At 42.3% G+C, this 22264-nt stretch overlaps 1 protein-coding gene across 1 annotated transcript; it reads right to left on the bottom strand.

The window, feature by feature from the left end:
- Nucleotides 1–829: 829 nt before the first annotated feature.
- On the bottom strand, nucleotides 830–22217 carry CRTAP (cartilage associated protein). Its single transcript, XM_054641298.2, has 7 exons — nucleotides 21633–22217; nucleotides 18094–18243; nucleotides 17331–17502; nucleotides 14749–14877; nucleotides 13661–13806; nucleotides 11571–11654; nucleotides 830–1360 (listed from the first exon to the last, which is right to left on the bottom strand). Exons 1-7 carry the CDS (start codon nucleotides 22071–22073, stop codon nucleotides 1301–1303), a joined length of 1182 nt encoding a protein of 393 aa, XP_054497273.1. The 5' UTR covers nucleotides 22074–22217; the 3' UTR covers nucleotides 830–1300.
- Between the last annotated feature and the right edge of the window lie 47 nt (nucleotides 22218–22264).

Raw genomic sequence — 22264 nt, forward strand, 5'->3', positions numbered from 1 at the left:
CCCTATAGACACTCAATGGTGTAGACTACTGCAGCTTATATAAACTATAGGAGCAACTACTTGGCAACCTAATGTAGATCATGTTTTGCCTTTTTAAAAACTCAAAGCAGATTAAGGGTTTGTAATTCATTTTCATTCAGCTGAATTACAGCTCCACCATAGCAGGTGAATGCTCAAATGGATGCTCATATGCGCTGAATGCTCATTTCCCCTTGATGCAAGCAGGATGAAACCACTTGCTGGGCTTGACCCTTGAAAACAAAAGAGGAAAGCACAGGATGAAATCCTGTATCCTTCTCAGACCCCCTTCAAGGGGATTTTTGCTCTTCAGTAGACTTAGGCACTAATTCAGTACCCTTCTCTATCACACCTTTTTTGGTCTATACCAATACTGCTGTATTGGACTCTGCTGTACAGTTAACAAAAAGGACAGGAATTCACATGTAAATATTTTTCAGTATTCTACTGAAAATCACCTCAGTTTCCACCTGTACTTACCTTTGGATGAAAGCTATGCAGATAGTCCCACCAGGCTGAAAAAACCACACAAGCTATTTTTTTACAGAAGACAATACTAAATTCATCAATCATCAGTATTTCATACAAGACTGGCCCCACCTCAACAGGGACTGTTTCAACAGAAAGAGTAAAAACTGGTAGGAAGAAAAAATAGTTTTCTTCTCAGTTTCACATAGTGGAATTTAATTTAGCTTTCAAGAAAGATCAACACTGCTTTCAGAATTCTTTAAGCAATGTTTACAAGATCATTAGTTGTGCTTTGTTAAACACCTTATTTCAGCTATTCAAATGTACCTTAATATCTTTCAGGTGCACTGGGATTCATTATCACTTTATTCACCATCACATAAAAAGACATATATAAATAATACAATTCATAGCTCAGAAAGAGGAACTGTTATGTCTTCCATAGTTCATAATCTGACCAAAGTTTTTGAGAATTTAGCTGTACTGTTACAACTCAGTACAACAGCACTGAAATGAGGAACCTTAGTGTTATCCCAGAAAACAGAAATGGTCAGTTCTGTTGTGTTTGTGCAAGGGAAAGAAAGCTCAAGGGGAAACTCATGTGCACCAGTTCTGCAGGGTGAAAAGCCATGCTCACAGAAGAGTCAGTGCAGCACGAAGTGACCTTTCAGGAGTGGATCTTGGGACAAAAGGTGCAGCTCAAAGAAGCACCTTTGAGGTATATCTAACTGGAACTACAGGTGATCAAATATAATAGTAAGGAGCAATGGTGAGTCTTCACTTTCTGTAAAGTACTTCCTGGTGGTTTCACTCATCAGGATTCCTTCTTTTCCTCCACTTCTAACAGCTCATCAAGGAATTCCACAACTTCACCCTAGAAATTATTAAATTTAACAGAAAGAAATTAACCCCAAAACCTGGTGGGAAATTTCTGCTATTTTAATAAAAATAAAATAAATAAAAAAAATAAAATAAACTGCAATAATAGTTGTGCAAATATTTTTCACACCCTCCATGCTAGACACTAGTACAACCAACCTATAAAATACAGGTAAATGGCCCATACCAGGGTAGCACAAGGCTACCCTGCAGTGACACAGACCTTAAAAGAAGACAATGTCATACACTTCACAGTAAATCCTCTCATACTTTTACAGGTACTTAAATATACAATGAAATCTTCAAACTTAGAGAGGAATAAATGTTTAAAGCACCTGTTAAATTAGGAAGTTGTTAGAATCACATAAAACATTAAAAAATTTTAGAAAGCTTCAAAATTTGAAGCCAAAGAGTTTTTAGAACCATAACTTTGGCTTTGTAAGTCTGATCTACCTTTTGTGTTCCCTGTAACACCCTTCAACACACACCTTCTCCATTTTCAACCATGGATCTTCATAAGCCTTGCTTCAATGCAGCAAAAATGTGAAGAACCAGAGATACTAGGATGTTTTCCATAGTGGAAACAAATAGACTGGATTTAGATTCAGACCAGAAAATTTACAAGCTGGAGATAACAGCTAACACAGAGCACCAACACAATGTAGAAATCCAACTTTATTTAAACTACTCCTAACATAGTTCTACATCCTATACCTTAGTTAAATGTCTTCCTGCATTCCTGTGGTGTTTGTGAGATCCCCAGGACGAGGTGGGAGAAGAAAATCTGACTCCATGTTTTCAGAAGGCTAATACATTATATTATATTATATTATATTATATTATATTATATTATATTATATTATATTATATTATATTATATTATATTATATTATTATTATATTATATTATATTATATTATGCTATACTAAAACTATACTAAAGAAAAAGAAGGATACAGACAGAAGGCTTAACAAGAATGATAATGAAAACTAGTGACTGATTCCTCAGAGTCCAACACAGCTGAAAGTGATTGGTCATTAAGTAAAAACAAGTCACATGAAACCAATCAAACATGCACCTGTTGGTAAACAATGTCCAGACCATATTCCAAAGCAGCCAAACACAGGAGAAGCAAATCAGATAATTATTATTTACATTTTTCTCTGAGGCTTCTCAACTTCCCAGTAGAAGAAATCCTGACAAAGGGATTTTTCAGAAAATATCACGGTGACACATTCCAGCCTGAGTACTCTGGGATGGTACAGCCCCACTGGCTGGAACTTACTGTCTTGTCAACTAAACTACAGCAGCTGAGCTAAAACCTTTTGTGATCGCTTTCAGCACAAGGTAACACCCTCAGTGGTGGAAAGCAGGTGGTCAATAGCAACTGTGCAGCAGCTATCTGGGTCTGGATTGAAGGCACTTGAGACAGTAATTCATGTTTGGACTCAGGTGTTTATTATTTCTTATCAGCAAAACAGTCTCACTACTGTGAGTTCAGCAGCTTTTCATTAGAAGGCACAAAATGGCCAACAGTCTCTTGTTACAAGGTCTTTTAAGACTATGCTATCCAATTAAGAACTGACACCTAGATTATTTTCCTTTTTAACCCAATAACTGATCCCACAGAGCCTGCAATGAGGACTTTCCTGCCCAATTACAAAACGCCAGCCAAACCCAAGAAGAAGAAGGAAGAAGAAGCACAAAGAAGAAATGCAGGACAACACCCTGTGCCCTCCATCTTGCTTCCATCCACAACATACTAAAAATCCCAAAACCTAAATTTCTCACCAAGTGATACACCTACACTACTCTCTATAATCTATTTCACACTTTTGTGGATTCTAGTCTATCTTGAAGTCTAAGAAACTTTCTCCATGAATGAGGGTCAAAGTCAGTGCTCCCCTGGGGGCCAGGGCACCTCAGAACAGACAGAGGAATATTCCCAGTGCCCTGGGTTTCCACAGCAGCATCTCAAACTACTCTAAACTGCCTGTAGCAGCCCATCTGCTGGCACCCTCAGAAACACAAGTATTTTCTGGTTTGCCTTCCATGCATAGTTCAGAAACACTGCCTGAGAGGGGAGACCCTGTGGGAATACCTGGGCCTATCCTCACTTTTTGATATGACTTAAAGTAGAGAGATGCAGATGCTCAATGCTACATTTCCAACCCTTTACTCTAATAACTACAACGTTCTGATAAACTCTCTTTTCTTTAAACCTTTCCGTCCTTTCTTTCTTGACAAAAACATACGGTCTAAAAAAGTCTTAAGATGTAATTTGGGTTTTTTCCAAAATAAATTATCATTTTCTGCTAGAAAACCTGATCAGCTTGTACTCACTCTCATATTTAAATTAATGACAACTTCTACCAGTTATGCTGAAAGCAAGTCATCCTTGTTTGGATGCTCATTTTCCCTTTGCTTCACCACCCATTCCAAGTCTGTGAACTGTGCTGGGCTTCTGAGTCTGCCCAATTGATGTTTACAACCCCAATTGCATTTTTAGCACATTTTTGTCTAAACGGGCATTCCTTCAAAAGGCAGCATCTTCTAGACACTTCCATTCTGAGACTCAAAATTTTACTGTTTTCTATTCTGGTGAGAAAAGGGCATTAAAACTCTGTCAATGAAAATAATAAGAGGAAATAGAGAAATTCTGTCTATTTTGAATATAATAATGGTATTATGGATATTGTGATTAAAAAGTATTAACATCACACTTTTAGGAAGTATGACTAGTCAGGAGAGAAATAATGAAACTAAGCAAACAAAAATAAATGCAGGAGGATAACTGGCTGAAATAACTGCTGTTCTTGTTCCCTGCTTCACAGATCCATCTCAAAAGACCACTGAGATTTTGAAACTATGAAGTGATTTTAGCAAGTCCTGAAGGATGGCAATTTGTTGTGCTTTGAATTTGTTCAAAAGATTTAAGTATCCAACACATTATTGTCACACTCATCACTAAGACAGAATTTTTCAGAAGACACAAAACATACAGACAAAATTAATGTTTTTTTTTATTTCTAGTATGTTTTCAAATCCAGAAACATGTAAGAGATGAAAAAGGATATTTAAATGCAACAATATTAGGGAAAAAAAGCCCTAAACAAACCTGAATTCTGAAATCTCTAGTGTCTGAAACTGAGCTCTAAAGGAAAACATTGCAGAAGTTATTGTGGTCTAATTAGATGTACTGAGGAATAAGAGAGGTTGAAATATGGCAAAAATATAAAAACAGTTGCTGAAACAATATACATAAAATATGCTGCAATACAACTGAGTAATTGCCTGGACGTTGGTTATTTTGGAAAAGGCAAAACCTCCAGATTAAAGACAAACAAAACCCCAGTTGAAATATTTTTGCCTGTGCCTTCACAATCAAAATGTGAAACATTTGCAAGTTGTCACTGGAGAGGTTGGCAGCCCAATGAAGAGGTGACAACTCTGCCTCAGAGGAGGAGATGACATTGTCACACGGGCAGCTGTGCCCAGGCCAGCCCTGTCCTTGTCCCATTAGCACTCACTTCACACTGCACCAGACACCCAGCACGGCTGAGCTCAGCACATCCTCCACAGATGCTCATTCCAGGGAAAGAAGCCTTCTGCCTGCTGATATCCAGTAACTTCCTGCTGATCTATGCCTGCAGACCGGGAGCCTGAAATGAGTCTTTGACACGATTTACTCCCTCAGTGAGACAGAGTCCCTCCTGTCACCTGCTGTGCTCTTTGGCTCCTCCCTACCTTTACAGGAGAACATCCCATTTTCCATGCTAAGCTGGCTGCAAACCCATAATTTGTTCCACTGCCAGCCACCCGAGGGCACAAGGACCAGCAGCTGCAAGGCAGGAACACAAACACACGGCTCCAGCCCAGGGCTGATGTCAGGGTGGTGAGCAATCCATGGTCCAAAGGGATTGCTCCTAGGTAGGACATCAGGAGGTGAAGTCTGCCTGGCTTGGGAAGAGAAGGGTTTGCTGCCACAGCAGTAGAGGGGTGACAGTCAGGCAGCCCACAAGTGGGAAGCACACAAGCACACAAGTGGGAAGTACAGCTGGGCTGCTTGGCCAGCTGCAGGGAAGCATTTCCTCCCCACTCAGCCCTCGGTGCACAGTTGTGTCCTCCAGGTTGGCCAGGTACAGGTTGAGCAGCTCTGTGGCACCCCACAACCTCCCTCCCTCCCTGTGCTTCCAACCTCTTCCCTCTCCCAGACTAGGAATGGTCAGTGGAAAGAGGGACTGACAGATCAAGGATGCATGGGAAAAGATGGAACAGGTATAGCCTGAAATATGAGAGGTGTGATATCGAGCAGAAAATGGGGAATGTTCCCAGACTGGTGTGAGAGGCAGGAGGAATCAGAGAAGCTGATCTGTCCAACTGGAACCTCTAATTATCTGTTAGATATGCAAAGTGAGCACTCTTGGCATAGATTAACAATGGAACAGAGGCACAGACAGAAAGAACAAGTTGTATGCCACAGTAATTAATTCAAGAAGATTTTACTGAGGGTATGTGAGTAGGTGGATTATAATTAAAAAAAAATTAAAACAGAGCTCTTGGTCAATTCTGAATAAGCTAACCCAGGCTAGTGAGATTGGGGCACCATCTAATGAGAAGCTAGAGCACTGGGGAAAAAAAAAGACCTAAAAAGAAGACTGCAAAACTCCTCACTTAGTACCTCAGTGTACTGAGTGTCCAAGACCATGACATACATTGGGCCAGGCCCTTCCTTATGCCACATTAAATGTCACATTCACACTCACAAAACACAGCTTTTTTAGAGAAACATCTGTACTTTGGAGACTCCTAGCCATCTATTAAAATAAAACAGCAAAGAGGAAGAGTTACGAGTACCTGGCTCTGCTATGGCACACTTGAGGCTGATGGTCCAGCACCATCTTTTCTTTCAACAGCATCATTTAAGAACAGCAGCAAGCAGCAGTTGCACTGCCCACTGACAGACCCAGACACTTTGCAACTGCTTGCAATGAGTGCCTTCTGCAAATGCCAGCATTAATCATTCATGGGTCCTTGCCTCCACCTGTAATCTGTTCTTCCCTTTCTCAGTGGACAGGAAGAGTTATGGGACACAATTAGCTTTCTTGTAATAACCCACATTTTCCAATGCAGGTCTGCTCATGGCCTCCCCTATAGGGATTCTGTATGTATTGCAGTGGGATATCTCATTCTTCAGGGAAGCAACAGAGAAGACAACAAAGGATAGTGTTCTAGAATGAATTAAGTTCCATAGAAAACTATTATTCTGGACATGCTTTTATGTGTGATTACTGGTGAATGAATAGGAAACAGCTTTTATTCTACCTCATCCAACAAACAGCCTTAAGAGACAACACACAGAGCATGAACAATTGGCTGGATCTTTGTTTCCTTATAATCTATGACCTAGAAGAAAAATACTTATCTCACAAAATGTCCCTCAGTTGTCTTTCAGAGCAAAAATTCAAATTTTGCTGAAGTTCAAAGACCTCAATGATTGGAAACCTGTTCGACAGTGAGAGCAGCAGATTTGATTCCCCCATGTACTGGATGTAGGTGATCAGGTTGTGATAGTGAGAAGGGTGGCCTCTAGGTGAGGATCTAGCAACCCTGTAATTAATTATTGTCCTGTAACAGCCCTAGTAAACAATGGGAGTAGTCACAGTGATTAGGTTATGAAAACCAGCAGATTCTGTACAAGAACAAATAATCACCTTGCAAGAGTGAAGACAAAGGTTTGGTATGGATGACTGTAGAGGACATTTGCTCCATGGACCTGACAGAGCCTGCACATACACACCACAAAGCCCACGGGCCAGCAATGTTTTGGAGAGGGAAAACATTTCAGGGTAACAGTAAGGCATGTGTCAATGAGTGGCTCGGCCTGAAAGGTTTATTCAGCCTTCAACCAAGAGCAAGTTCCTTGATCTAACCTTCAGTTAAAATCTGAGAGTTAACTGTAACCACCTCAAAGCCCTGCCAGAACTTCCATGAGCTGTACAGTCCAGGCTGGACATTCTTCACATTCTAGCTGGGGAAAAATAAGAAAATCCCTCAATTCTTTGTGCAGAAAAATTATTTGAACCTTAACTTAATTCTTTTTCAGATATTTAGTCCTCAGTGTGACCAACTGCCACATGCTTATAGGGCTTTTTTTTTTCAATATTAAGAGAGCTTAGTTGTTTTTTACATGAATATTAACTACTTTCTCAAATATTTTTCCATTTCATTTCAACTATATATTCTGAACCTTTAACTGGTTTTTTTTTCCCATATATTATGGGAGACTACAGTACACTGCAGTTATTACAGCAGTATTTTACAGTAAACCAGTAAATGTGCTTTCCTTTTAACTTACTTATAAAGCCTATAAAACATGAGTCAACCCAATTTCAGAGGGACTTCAACATTGCTCCAATTGCACTGAAAGCAGAAGCCTTCCAGTGGCCTTGTTTCAGAGCTCTCCTTATGCTCTCTTGCCTGCTTTATGCTGCATGCAGAGGTGTAAGAGAATCTGGGCAGAAGTTCCTCCTAATGCCAGTACCTGCAGCTCGGGGCCATCCATTTGAGCCCAACCATGCTGGCAGCTTCCCATGCAAAGTGGCTTAAATGGGAGGAGGAAGCCCTTTGACCAAGACACACATCCAGCAGTGCAGAAGCAAGAGGAGAAAGCAGAAGGACCCAGCCATACAGGAAGAATCTCCACTAGAAAATTATGATGGCAAAAAAACCCAAAACAACCTCATCTTTTTTCTTTAAAAAAGTGTGTGCTGAACAGGGACCATAACACTGCCCATTAGCTGGCAGCTCTCTCAGAAACAGCTGTCACCAGCTCTTCTCAGGGCAGCAGTGCTGTTAGAGCTGTTTGGGCTGAGGTCACAAGCAGGGCAGGGTTTACAGCACTTAAAAGTTGCTGGTACAAGCACACTCGTGTAAATCATTTGACCATATGTAAGGAGCAAGTTAATAAAGCTCAAAGTAAGTTGTTAGCAATTCCCAAACAGAAAAATAGTCTGAATTCAGATTACTATTTGCTATCAGTACTCCACTGGGGGCCTTGTGTTTTGATGCTATTCCTTATGTCCTCTTTCCACCAGTCACATTAGTTCAGTACTTCCTCTTCTTTGCCTTACATGGATGTGATGAAACACAGAGCCTTTTAATCTCAGCCACTACACAAATGGAACACACGCTATACACAAATAAAAAGAAAGATGTCCAAAAAAAAGCGGGTCAAAGCTGCCAACAGCTTTTCACCTACTGATTAAGTACCGAAAGAAAAATCACATTGTAGGCTCATCCCCGCCAAATATTTGTGGTTCTTATGTAATTTAGAACAGCTAAGTAGCTATCTCCCCTCCTCCAAAATTCCATAAGAACACTGATTTTTATGGGCCAAAACCATGTCTCACACAATTAGTGTGGTGCTGGAGTTACATCTACACTAGCTGAGTGTCTGGCTCTTAACAGCATCTCAGTTTGCCACTTAAATCTGTGCAGTACCAGGAGCTGTATCCATGATAGCCTTGATGCATTACACATCTGAACAGAAATTAAGAAGCTTGTCTATCCATGGCCAACCAAGATGACAACACTGTAATGTTCTTTTAACTTCCCTGTGGAAAACTGCAAGGATATTTAAGAATAATTACTTTTTCTTAAAAGTAATTTGCAGCTAGCTGGCGCTAATATTCTGTCACCTCCACTGTGTTAAATGTTTGAATTAAGAGTTTTTCATTTCCTTGTGGAAAAAAATTAATAGAGTACCACAAGCAGGACAGTATTTCTTGTAGTAACATATGCAAAAATCATTACTGCCTGTTCCAGCCTCTGCAATTACTGCTATGTATTCCTGAAGAAGCCAAGTGTTTTCACTCTCTTTGCTAAGGGGATTTAGAAAGACACATGGATGATCTGGGATACAGGAGCACTGAGAAGTCTGGATAAAAGGAGATTCTCCACTTGAAAATAATGACACTCACACAGGAAGTGATCCTCTTGTCACATCAATCCTTTTGCTTCCACCAAGGGAAAAATAATTATTTTTTTTTCTGCAGATTATCTTGCAGGCTATCTTACCAGAAAGAAACTTCACAAACAGCAAACATGGACCACAGAAACTCACAGAAAGTATGGCCTATGGCCCAAGGAGTACATGGTTTAAATAAACAGAGTGCACTTAGAAGAGAGCTTGCCTCCATCCTTAACAATTTTTAATAAAGTTTTTACTGTAATGCCTTATCTGGGGTTTTCATCAGTTTTCAACATTCCTATGGAACAAACTTTTCTATCTGTGCCAGGAGAAATATTAAACAAAATAAAAAAATTCCACTTATACTACCAGGTCCTGCCCATAGAGCAGAAACTGCAAGGTAGTGGTTTTACTTTTGTGCTATTCCTGCTCTGTCTGCACTCCCTGGAAGTCTCCTGCAGCCAAAGACAAGTTCTGGTAGCCAGGGATTTATGAGTTCACTACCAAAAGCCAGAGCCAAGCCAGAGGCATGGACAGCCTCCATCCCCCCCAGGTTTTTGGGCCCTAACAAGGGAGGGCACAGAAGCCCTTCAGCTTTTCCCCTGAGAAGAAGAAGAATGGTAACTTTCCTAAACAAAGAGAGTGTGAGGTATCTGCAGCATAGGCAGGCCCAGTAATTTTGGTTGTTTAACCCAAACATATAATCCAGTGTAATGTGACTTCCTTGTCAGCCCAAAGGTTTAACTGAGGTTTACACTGCACCACCCTCCTGCAGATTGCAAGGTCATTTGTAATTGCCCTGGTGAAAGGGGCTGCAGGAATGAAAGCCAGCAACTGAATGCTTGTTTATTCTACACACAGTGCTGGAGACTGAAGATTGTTCCATAACCCCTTCTCCTAACAACATATGGGGAAAACCCTCAAAAAGGACTTCTTCACCCCCCTACTTAATTCTTTACCCCCCAGCTTAATTCTTCAGCCCCCTATTCCTCCCTGTGTTTTGAAGCAGCAGACAGGAAAGAAGGAAAAAAGTACTAATCAAGTTGATGCTTAACATAAGAAAACATCATGGACAAAGCACAAACCAACAAGGGAATATAAAAAGCACTCAAGTATTTCACACCTTGATGAAAATCCATACAGACTAGTCCTCATCTAAGCTTAACCTTAAAGCAAGCTTATTAAACTATCTTTCAGGGGGTTTAATCCCAATGGAAAGTCTTCCTGAAGTCTGGTAACCTTGCAATGGAATTTTACATAGAGTTGTTTTCAGATCACAAGAATACTGAAGGCAGCACAGACATTACTTCTCTGCTGTAAAAGATTCTCACTCCCTATATGTTGGATAACAGAAATTGCAAAGGTGTTTTCATTTTTTAACATAAACCATCTTCTAATAATCTTTTTAACTAGAACAGACCTCAGCAGTGCTCATTACAGATACCCTTGCCTCATGTCACAGCTGAGCACAGCTCTTTGTCAATGCCAGCAACATTTCATCATTTGAAGATTTTTCTAAACCTCTAAATGAAAGGACCCAAAAACAAAGCAAAAGGCAATCCAAAACCTCCCATGAATTATGCTTTAATTTCAGTCGCGGAAGGAAATGCCCTTTCAACAATTAAACCAAAGTAAAAAAATCCCTTCTTACATATTTTCCAGTGTAAATAGTAGTCATTATATGTTATTTGACCATGAATTCCAACCATCTAAAAAGCATTACTGGGTGACCAAAATGCCACTGAGCAGAAAAAAATAACAGATAACAAGACTTCCTTTGGACAAAAACTACAATTTAGGTGGTTACTTCTGGACAAAATTGTAAGGACCTTTAAATCTAATTTAAATAACATTTTAGAAAAAAAAAAATCCACACCCCCTCCCGGCCCCCCAAACACCAAACCCAGAAAAACATTTGGTTTAAATATATATGCACCATTTCTCTGCCCCCTGGTGTTACAACTTGAAAACTGGGTTTCCTTTCTTTTCTGTGGGCTCAGTGCATTATATATTTACCTTTGTGTGAATTCTGTCCATGTTTTTTTAAATGGTACATGATGTTCTTCGGGTTTGTTCTTATATTCCACTTACCAAACAAAAATTTATTATAAATTGGTCGTGGTTACAAGATTTTTCCATATTAGTGCAATCCTGGAATTACAGCCATGTATCATCTTCACTTTAAACGTGATTGCTGCTTTTTTCACCCTGATTTCATTTGTGGAAAACTCACCTCATCATCATCCATCAGATGTTCCTTCGCAAATTCATACAATTCCAGCTGGAGCGTGGTAATGTTGTGGTATCGAACGGCCTCCTATCAAAAAACACCCATATTTCTGTAACTTTAGGGTAGCAAGACAGGCCAGTGCCATCACATGCCTCCTGAAACCATCCCAGGGAGGTCACACCCAGACCTAGCAAAGGCAGATCCCAGGCAGGGCTCACAGTGCTTGAGAAAGGAAACAGCAGAACAGCAAAGAGCCCATTCCAAACTCTTCTGTGGATCTTCCTAAGCACAGGCTTCCTCACTGCAAGAACAAAGCACTCTCCTCCTTCTCATGTTTCAAAGCACTGGCGGGCCTGAGAATAAGGCATGAGACTGCCAGGGCTGAGCAGCAGCCTGTGCCTGCATTCCAGTGGGCTTTGGACAGGAGGAAGGCTCTGTCTCCCAGTGCTGGCTATGGCAGCAGGCAGTTCTGGGAAGGAGACACACGGAGCTGTTTTGCATGATAATGACTCACCAGCCCAGCCTGAGCCCGGGCTAGGGAAACTCTGCAAGGTCACTCACCTGTGCCTCCTCACATCCCCACTATGTGCCCGGACAGCACCGGGTAGCTCAGTCTCACACTTTCACATTTGTGAGTACCAACTGCCATCTACTTTGATTATTCCATTTAACTCCTCTTGGGGAAGAAAACAGGAGACTCCCTCTTTCACAAGAACATCTAAAGGTCAGTGCCAGAGCCAAATGCTGCTGTCACCCCATTATCACTTTTAGAAAATAAACCAGAGGCATTGTGGTTTTCGGGGCAAGTGATTAGGACAGCAATCAACTTCTGTTTATAGCTACATGGATCAAAGTACAAGAAAATACAGCTGTGTGCATTTAATATTTTGTATTTTAAAATCAAATTATCTGTAGTCCCCAGCTCCAGAAGTTATCAATGAAACAGTCAGAGTGCATGTGTAGGGCCCTTGTTCCGCCCTCTCTGCACTCAGTATGCCAAATGTGTCTGCGGTTTGCAGTTTCGTACTGTTGCTACCCCTCACTCCCAGCACCACCAAACATTGTCTCCAATATGGTTACAAAGCACCATTCTGTTCCCAAAAGCAGTGACAAAGGAGCAGTTCCCTTCCCCTGTGAGCTCAGACTTGCTGCTGCTGCTGCCTGAAAGAACCAAATGCATTTTTGTTGCCTTTTGTCTCAGTTGGCCCTGCAGGGCAGGCCTGGGTTCCCACTGTGCCAATAAAGTGTGTGCTCTAAGAGGCATGACTAGAAGGTACTAAATTTAATTTGTGGAACATGTATTGCTAATGACTAACTGGTTGTACAGCCCATACGACTGATGCCTAAGCAGTCAGTGAGTGTCACAATTTAGCTGCGTGACTTAAATCCTGGTAACAAGAAACGTTAGAAAATCCAATTTGATGTCACAGTCCAGGCTGTAAAATTTCCTTGGACATGGAAATTTAAGAACAGCATGGAAACCCATTTTTAAAATAGTTTTCCAAAGCCAGATGACAACTATTGCTGGATGGACTGGTATCTTCTTTGCAGCAAGAATTTTAATTTAGATAATTGGATGAAATGCAGTCCTGAGCCTCTTTCCATCCTCATCCACCCAACTGCCTTCTAAATGGAGTAAGTGGAAAGCCAGTTTAGCTGGAGTTACCATATTCAGACACATTCCAATGCCCACAGAACCTGAAATAACAAGCGAGTGGGCAACTATGTGTTGGCAAATAATGATTCACAAAAGCCTGAATGTCACTCAGAGATTTCATCATCACAGATTTCAGGGGCCAGCTGCTTTATTTATAAAGGTACATAAAGACATAAATATGCCTAAGTGTCAGAGAAGTACCAGCATGGGTTTACTTCTCATCATATATTATATGCTATCATAGTATACTTCAACAAAAAGGGAAGAGTTACAATGGCATTCACTGTTTACATTATACACTGCACCTCTGTGTGCAACTTTCTATATGGCTTTAACAAAACAGGACTCCAGAAACAGAAGATAACTTACATTTTCCCACTGAATTTCAGAGAAATATTTGAATGTGTCTAAAAGGCATTTTAGGTAATCCACCTACCGATCTGGGCTGAAAATCCTCCTCTTTAAGTCCCCACTTGTCTTTGTGGTACTGGTAATAGACCATGTTCTGTTTCATTACTTCATCCTTCTCGTCAAACAGAAGGTAACTGGCAGCACAAGAAGCTGCATTCTTCATGTCATTCACTAATTGATAAACACACACCAAAAAAATCCAGGTAAGGTAAATGAACAAATTCCTGCTATTATCTAAGCTCTGGAAAACTCAAATGGAAACACAGCCCATACATACTCTACCTCCTCACCAGCTGCACAGAGGAAAAAAAATTGCTCCCCAGAAACTGTATGCTATTTTTGCTCTGAAACACATAAGGTCATGATTCAAAAATCATCTCATCATCAACCTCTGATTGTTTTCTATGAAAATCCTAACCAAATGTTCCTCCCAGGTATCCCAGTATCAGCCCACATCTTGGTGAAACGCACTGGGGCATTTATTTAAGAAACAAAAAAAAAATATATATATTAAACCCCTCCCTACTTCTCTGTACTAGGATTGATAAAGAGGGAAGAGTCAGGGTGTAAGGTGTGTAGTCAAACAACACAAGCAAGAGTCATTAATGGCTTGATGCTACATGGCTGATGAGTCTTCCCTTTGATATTGGAGCCTGCAGGAACAGCTGTAAGGGCTACATGTGTTCTTTACAGGGCAAGCAGCTCCTCAAGAAACCACAACTTTCACTGATTAATTTACCTATCAAATATGTCATCACTGAGCACTGAATACTACAATTTCTTTTAAGTGGTCCCCTCTTTCTTCAAAATCCATTTAGCCCTATTCTAACAGGATGATAAGAATCCACTAGGAAAAAGCAAATAGTATGAAATACTCTGAAGGTTTGTCTGTGGAAGTAATTCTGTCCCATGTCTGTTAACTACAGCGATAACAGGGAGCAAAAGACACCAGGAAACTTAAGGATTTTCTGTCCCAGAATAGTTTAAAATTCAGATTCTGGAGGCCACTACTTACATTCTAAAGCATAAAATTAGAGGAAAAATATTATGAATGGAATCCGTCCCCCATCATCCAACATCAGTGTTGTTTAAGCACAAGAAATTACTACTTACATTTATAATATGCAAACTGCAAGTAATGGTACATGGTGGCCACAAATTTTTCAACGACAAAGCCTCCTATAATAGGTGTCAGATTGCTCTCACACTGCACTTTGCACGCAAGGACTTCAATATAATGGTCTGGAAGGAAGAAAACAGCAACAGAGGATATGGATAGCACAGAGCAAATTGTGATAATCACTCTCATTAGTCACCCATTAAAATCTGGCCTTATAACACTCTCCTGGGTCCTGTGCCTCTGGCTCTTGCTGCTTGGAAGTACTGAGAATCCACGACTCCATCTGAAGTATGAATCGAGTGTTGGTACTAGGCCCTTCTGTAAAAATCTGTGTGGCTGACTTTTAAGGCATCAGAGCTGGAATTCCAGAGAGCTGAGCACTTAGGATTCACTGACACCTACAGGCAGTATGTGGTTGGTGGGTTTTACAGAGTATTACACAGTACTGCATTATGTCCTAGCTGTAAACTTCACAGTGCCTTCTCTCCTTTTCTAAATTTTGCAAACCTTGGCAAGGGAATTACATTATTGCACAAAGAAGGTCCCCGTGGTGCTGAGTACAACTGTGTCACAGACAGATACAGCAGGTGATTGCAAAATAAACCTCCAGAGATGGCTGCCCAGAGTTTGGATGTTTTAAGGGAGAGGAAAGAGAAAAATAGGGTGCTCACAACTGAATAACTTTCAGCCAGGAACATGTAAGTTCACAAGCTTACCCTGTCAAAAAATTGCTATATATAATGCAGGACTATTGCTATATATAAAATAGGACTATAGGTGATTTTATCTTCAAGAAAATGCATTTCAAGAAAACCTTTCAGCAAAAAAATTCAAGCATTTTCCAAATATATCACATTCATCAACAGCACAGAAAATATTTATTTTAAAGTCTTGCTTTCCCTCTAAGCCACATTTGGCAGGTGAAAGCAAGTTAGCTAAGCTTGTGCAGCAAATTTCTGACCAAGACAAAAGAACTTTTCATCCCTGACAATTCCTAACATGAAGAACACTGAGGTTAACTAAATATAACTGCTGAAACTAACTAAAAATAACTGGCCAAATGAAATTCCCAGACTCATCTTTCACAAGAGCAGTGGAATGTCCAGACACAGTAGTGCTCAATTCCAGCCAGCAGTTAAAGCCAGAGATGCGAGTCCCTCAGGGAAGTGATCCCATGCAATGAGGACAGCTGGCTTCCTAACACAACTCACTGCTCAGTGATAAATACATGCCTAGGGCAAGACCCAAACACTTCTGGTGAACACTTACTGCTACATCTGCTTCCTGCAGACCCTTGGAGGCAGAATCTCTCCCTGCAACACGAGCACGATTTAGCCCAGCCAGTGCAAATAAATTTGAGTGTTCTTATCTCAAGAGTGAAATACCTGAAATGCATGAACATGGCCATGGTGACATCATGCAGTAATTCCTGCCTTTCCTTCCCATCACTGCTGCTGGGAATTGTCCCTCCCTTCCAAGGAGGCAGAGGGAGGGTGATAGTAAGTGTCAATCACAGCTAAGCACAGACACTACTCTTCACAGTGGCTTGTGGATTGTCCACAAGAGGACCCACTGGGGAAGAAAGTCTGTGTTTCTTGTTTTACCTCCTGTGATTTGTGCTTCACTCTGTATTTGTTACCCTAGACCCCTGCATGTTTTGCCCAAGAGCAAGTCAAGGCTTGAGAAACAGCCTGCAATAGCTATTCCATGTCAGCTGCTCTGGTGGATACCAGCTGCACACCATGAGAAACTGAAGCTGCTCATGTATAAACATATTTCACAAAAGCCTCCCCTCACCAAGACATGTTATGGCTTTAGGACAAAAAGTTGGAATAATTTTCCTTAGGGCAACTTGAAACACAAAAAGTGCAAGAGAATTTCTAAGTTTATTGAGAAAATATGCAGGTGTTCTCCACAAAAATATTTCCAACAATACTGAGATGTCAGAGCACTGGAGAAATTACTTGTTTCTTTCGCTGCCAAAGAGCATAGGAAATGTGCATGTGCTATTTTGATAACAATCAAAAAAGCTGATGTCCCTTTTACTTTGCAAAGCAATGGGTTTTTGGTTTGGTTTTTTTTTTGCTATACACACAAAATATAGATGTTACCTACTAGTAAAACTCTAATGCAGGAAAGATTAAAAATAGCCAACAAAACCTTGTCATACTTACGAGAAAGGAGATGCAGATTACCAGACCTACACAAACCAGAAAGCTGATTTCAAAGGCAGGCTAACTAACCACTGAGCCTCAAAGTGATACTGAAATGATAGTCAAGAGACCTGGCTGGATGACCACTGCTACCCAGATGGAGCACCTGTTATTTACATTTCTATGTTACTCTGACACAGAACTTCCATGCTAATGTAAGATCTCTGTTCCGATTTCCTGATAGACCTCATTTATCTTACTGATGACAGCATAAAGTAAACCAGAGTTAAACAGTTTTCAGTGAATCTAATAAACTCCCATTGGCCTAAACTGAGGAACAGGACTTGGGTAACCAATCCTATGAATAAACTAAAATGCACTTTGGGGACATCTTTCCTTCATGTTTCAAGGTAACCACTGACCTGCAATGGAAAGATAGAAGTCTTTAAAGTCTGTGATCTCTCGGGAGCCTTCGCAGGCTGCTATGCAGTCGTCGTAGGCTTTGAAGAACTCGGGAAGAGCCAGTTCCATGTCCGAGATGGACGTGCGCCAGTTGTCCCCATTGTACGCTCTCACCGCCCTGACAAAGAGATTCTGGAAAATTGGCAGCAATGAATCGGCAGTAACTGACCCGTGAGAAGTGCTGTGTAAACTCCAAACACAGCAAATGATGTCTCCAAATTTCTAGATGAGCTGCTCTCCAGATGATGTGAGAACAAACACGGGAGACTAATGGATTTTAACAGGTATTTCCTAGGGAGCAGAGTATGTCATTCCATTTCCAATCAAAAGAAAAGCCTGCTGGAAAGAAGCAGCAGTGTGAGGCTGCGACAGAGATTTTCAGTGTAATCTCAAAGCCAAATGTCTGAGCTATTTTCAGCTCTGCCACTACAGCACTCATGAATTTGGATAACTAGGCACCTGCTTAGCTCCAGCAGCAATCTGCATGTAGCAGCTTTCAGGTACGCCACTCTCTGATTTGCTGTGACTCATTTATGGAACAATGAAGTGCAGGAGAGGTGAGAATTACTGAATGCACCAGGAAAGCAGAACAAAGAGGACTGAGATGACAAAAAGAGATTAAGAACTGAGAACACATAAGCAAATGAGATCCCTGAATCTCACCCAATAAGAGGAGTAATAGACGGTTCCAAAAGAGCAGACTCTCCCAAATAAAAAGCATACCTCATAAGGCTTTATCTCCAAGTCTTTAATATGCTCCTCAGCATCAGGTATGCTCTTATAGTAGGCCATATTTCTTTGCATCATTTCATCATCTGGATGCTTCAGAAGAAATGTGTGAGCTGCTGCAATAGCTTTTGGAAGATTATTAGCCTAAACAGGGATAGGGAAAAGAAGGTGTTAAAGAAAAAGATTATCTGGAGAAAACAAAACAAAACAGTTCAAAGGTTCCCAGTTTTCTCAATGACTTTTCCTGCATTCTGTATACTCACAAATTTATTTCTACTGAGAGCACAGCAGATACAATTTTACAGTAAAACTGATATAATTCCTCTCAGTTTTACTCCTAGAAGAGTGTGAACAATTTACTTAGAAGTCTATCATTTTTGCAGATAGAATAGATGACTGTTGTAAATCAAAAAGATTAGGTTTTATCCCTTGCCCCTCCCCTGTTCATAGAGCTGACAAGGCAAAATACCAGGGCTACTGGGAGAGATTAATCTCACAGCAAGTACTGATGCTAACCTATGGATAGTAGTTGGGAGTCATCACTGTTTGTATGTGTTTATGTCATTTATTTGCCTAGCAGCACAGAGGACATTATTAAAATAATGTATCTTCCTGGTGGTATTACAAAGTTAGATCATACTGCAGAGACTTGGTCAAAAATTGTGTCCTAAAGCAATTTTCTGTGCCCATTTTTAAACTAACTTTAATCCCTGTTAGACATACTTTGTGAAGTGCACATTTCTCATCTACAACTGTATGTACCAAACATGTATGTACTTCTGTGTGCGTGCCATTTATGATTTCTTAAAATTATATATATATATACACACCCACATGCATACTTTCATACATTATATAGTATATATGCACATATTTAGGAAGAGTGAGAGAGAAAGCAAAAGTCTGGGGTATTTGTGAACTGTTAAAACCCCTTTTCTAGGCTGTTCAGTGTATTGATGTACAGGCAATACAGAGCTCCACCTCACATGTGAAACAGCTTCTGGCAGCACACGTTTGAAACCACGAGCAAGAATCAAAGTGTGCACACGCACCCATCTGCTCACACCCATGAAAGATGCCCTTTCATTTTGGAAAGGAACCTGAGAGATGGCTGCACAGGAGCCAAACTTCAACCCAGCCACTGCTGCTGTGCTGCTAGGAGTGTCCCAGCACTGGAGCTCTGCCAGCTGCCCTTCCTGGCTGTCCCAAAACTACGTGTTTCCAGTCCGCCCCGACTGTGCTAAATGCAAAGGGAAATCTCAGCTGCACTTTCGTCAAATGCCTGGTTTCTTCTGTGCTGTAGCTGTAAACCTGCTTCTTTGGTAGGCTGACATGTCTCGTTTTTACTTAGGTCCATGATTCACTCTTGGTTTTAATTTTCACCTCTTAGAAAAAAAAAATAAATAAAAAGAGGTTTTGTAGAAACACACTCCTAAAGTGAACTCAGTGGCTCTGAGAAAGCTCCCTCCAGAGGAGCAAGCAGCAGCGCGGGAACAGCTACTCCCAGAATCTTACAACGTGGCAAATTTCTCTGCGAGCCCACCTGAATACACACATGGTCACTCTAAAAAATTACATAAAGCACTTCCCTCCGGCTTCTCCCTCTACTATAAACGCTGTTGGGGGGGGTGGAGGGGTGGGGGAAAGGACATTCCTTTCATAGAAACCACCAGCCAGGAAAAAGCCCTTTGGATGCAGCAGTTTGTAGCTCTAGAAGGCAAATTTAGAACTTCCCGAGAAAGATAAGGGCTCGGCACTGAACTACAAATCCAGTACAAAACACAATATAAACAACAGTCACTAAAGGCAAAACCACCAAACTACTACTCAAACTTAATGCAAATGTGATTGAAAAAAGAGTTAAAAGGGAGGGGGAGGGATTCCTACAATTTCCCTCTCACACTCCTACCTGGCAGTTACCTGAGTGTATTCAAAATGATAAGAAGAAATTATATTTGGTGTTATCTGTACAGTGCAAACTTTGTACGTGCCACAAGGGGGGAATTAATAGTTAAATTAAGATAAGAAGAGGAAACATTTGTGGTGATGTCATTTTGGTATCCATATATGGCTTTGAGAATTCGAGGAATTCCTGCCCTCTCAGTTAAAAGAAAAGGCAGAGGCTAAAATGTATCAAGTTCTTTTGTATGGTCTTAGGGACGGCATTAGAGACCAGTGTGACGCTGTGCATGTGGATGCTGTTCTGGTTTCATGAGGACACATTTCCCTGGGAATGTTTGGAAAAACTGCTGAGGAAACAGCACTCCTAAAAACAGGGCACAGCAACAGTTTAGAAGATGTGTGTTTTCAAGAGGCAACCTCAAAATAATGCACAAGCATACAACCCTATGTAATGTATACTGGGATATGTTGGGAGTGAATCCCTAAAAGGGAAAACAATCTAACCAAAGAGCTCAGCTTGTTTCCTCCCCACAGAGAGGCCCTGTTAACCTCAAAGGCAAATAACTGCAGTATCTGAGGGGATGGCAGGAGGGATGGACCTTGATATAGAGAACAGAAGGTGAAGATGAGAAGGGAGAAAATAATCAATAAGATCCTGGACAGTAGAATGATAAGCTAGAACAACAGGATGAAATCTGTTAAGAGAGAAGTGTGTCCCAAGTCTTGGCTGACCCAAGAGCAAAAGGTAAATACCATTCCAAGGTATTCTAGTGTCCCACTTCAGCAGCCAATTTTTGCTTCGTTCCTTCTTGCAGCTGCAATGAAACTGGAGTTTTCCAGGCATGAGGCTATGGGCAAGTCACAGGCTGGGCCAGGCTGCTGCACTTGAAAGAACTGGACCAGAAACGAGCAAGTGAAGAAGGTGGACACGCTGAAGAAGAAGCAGTGAAGATCATTTGCAATAGCAGAGCTGTGACATGAAGAGTCTGAAAAAGGTTCCAGAGAAGGTTAGAAAGCAAGGCAGATGGAAAGATGGAAAGAGAGGGGCAGGAATGACACAGCTACTGGACACCAGTGGCCAGATGTCTAGGAAGAAGTGGAAGGGCTGATTCTAGGGGATGAGCTGGATGAGTTGTAAAAAACGGGGTGAAGAGGGAGCTGGATGGTATGTGGGTAAGCAAGGGGAAAGACAAGGCACAGGCTAATCCCCCTGTGGGATACAGGAGTGGAAAGAAACAACTGAAAGGTTTGTCGGGGAGAGAATCACAAAGTGTAGGGTTGGCAGCCTAGGGGCGCAAGGAAGAAATGGAGGTGAGGCAGATGAGAACTGGTGTGGAGGAGGAGGTGATAGGAAATGAGCTTGTGGCCCAGAGTAACCTGCTCCGAGGGCCAGGTGAGAGGTGGTCGGCATGACGGGAGGTTCTTCTAGCATCGGGTGCACGAGGCATTTGGGCACACCAGGACACCACGACACTGACAGGCGCGCTTGGCGGGCCTGGAGAGTGACACCGCACCAGGCGAGACTTCGAGAGCCTCCGACAGAGGCGGGGGGAGCGGAGGCAGGACAGCAGAGCGATGGGAGGAGAAAGGAGGAGGGATCAACGAGAGGCAGCGGGTGGAGGGGGGCTCACCTTGAAGTAGGCGAACTGCAGGTACTTGTAGGGCTCGCGGCGCTGGAACTCCTCGAGCAGTTCGCGGCCGGGCTGCGCCTGTCGGAAGGCGGGCAGGCCCTGCTTGCAGCGCCGCAGGCACTGCGCCCGCCGCAGCACCCCGGACAGGAGGCGCAGCTCCTGCAGGGCGGCGCTGCGGGGCGCGGGGGGCGGCGGCGCGGCCGCGCTGCAGTTGCGGTGGCAGAACGCCTCGCTGTCGCGCAGCAGGCGGTACAGCCGCATGCTGACCTCCAGGTAGCTGACGCTCTCGGGCCAGTTCTCGGTGCTGTACTGGTCCAGCCCGTAGCGGTAGGCCGACTCCAGCGGCATCAGCTCGTCCCGCGGGAAGCTGCGGAAGCTGTAGCGCTCGTACTGCGCCCCCGCCGCCGCCAGCAGCGCCGGCAGCAGCGCCGCCACCCACATGGCTGCGCCTCCGACACCGCACAGCACCGCACAGCACCACGTCGCTGCCACCCAGGGCCGGGAGAGGCGGCCCGGGCCCGGGAGGAGGGAAGGGAGAGCGGGCGGGCCGGGGAGAGGGCCGGGCAGAGGCGGTCCCGGGGCCGGGAGGAGGGAAGGGAAAGAGGCCGGGGCCGGGCCGGGGCGGTCCCGGG

This window comes from Agelaius phoeniceus, chromosome 1 (genome assembly GCF_051311805.1).
Source record: "Agelaius phoeniceus isolate bAgePho1 chromosome 1, bAgePho1.hap1, whole genome shotgun sequence".
In the NCBI taxonomy this organism is placed as follows: domain Eukaryota; kingdom Metazoa; phylum Chordata; class Aves; order Passeriformes; family Icteridae; genus Agelaius; species Agelaius phoeniceus.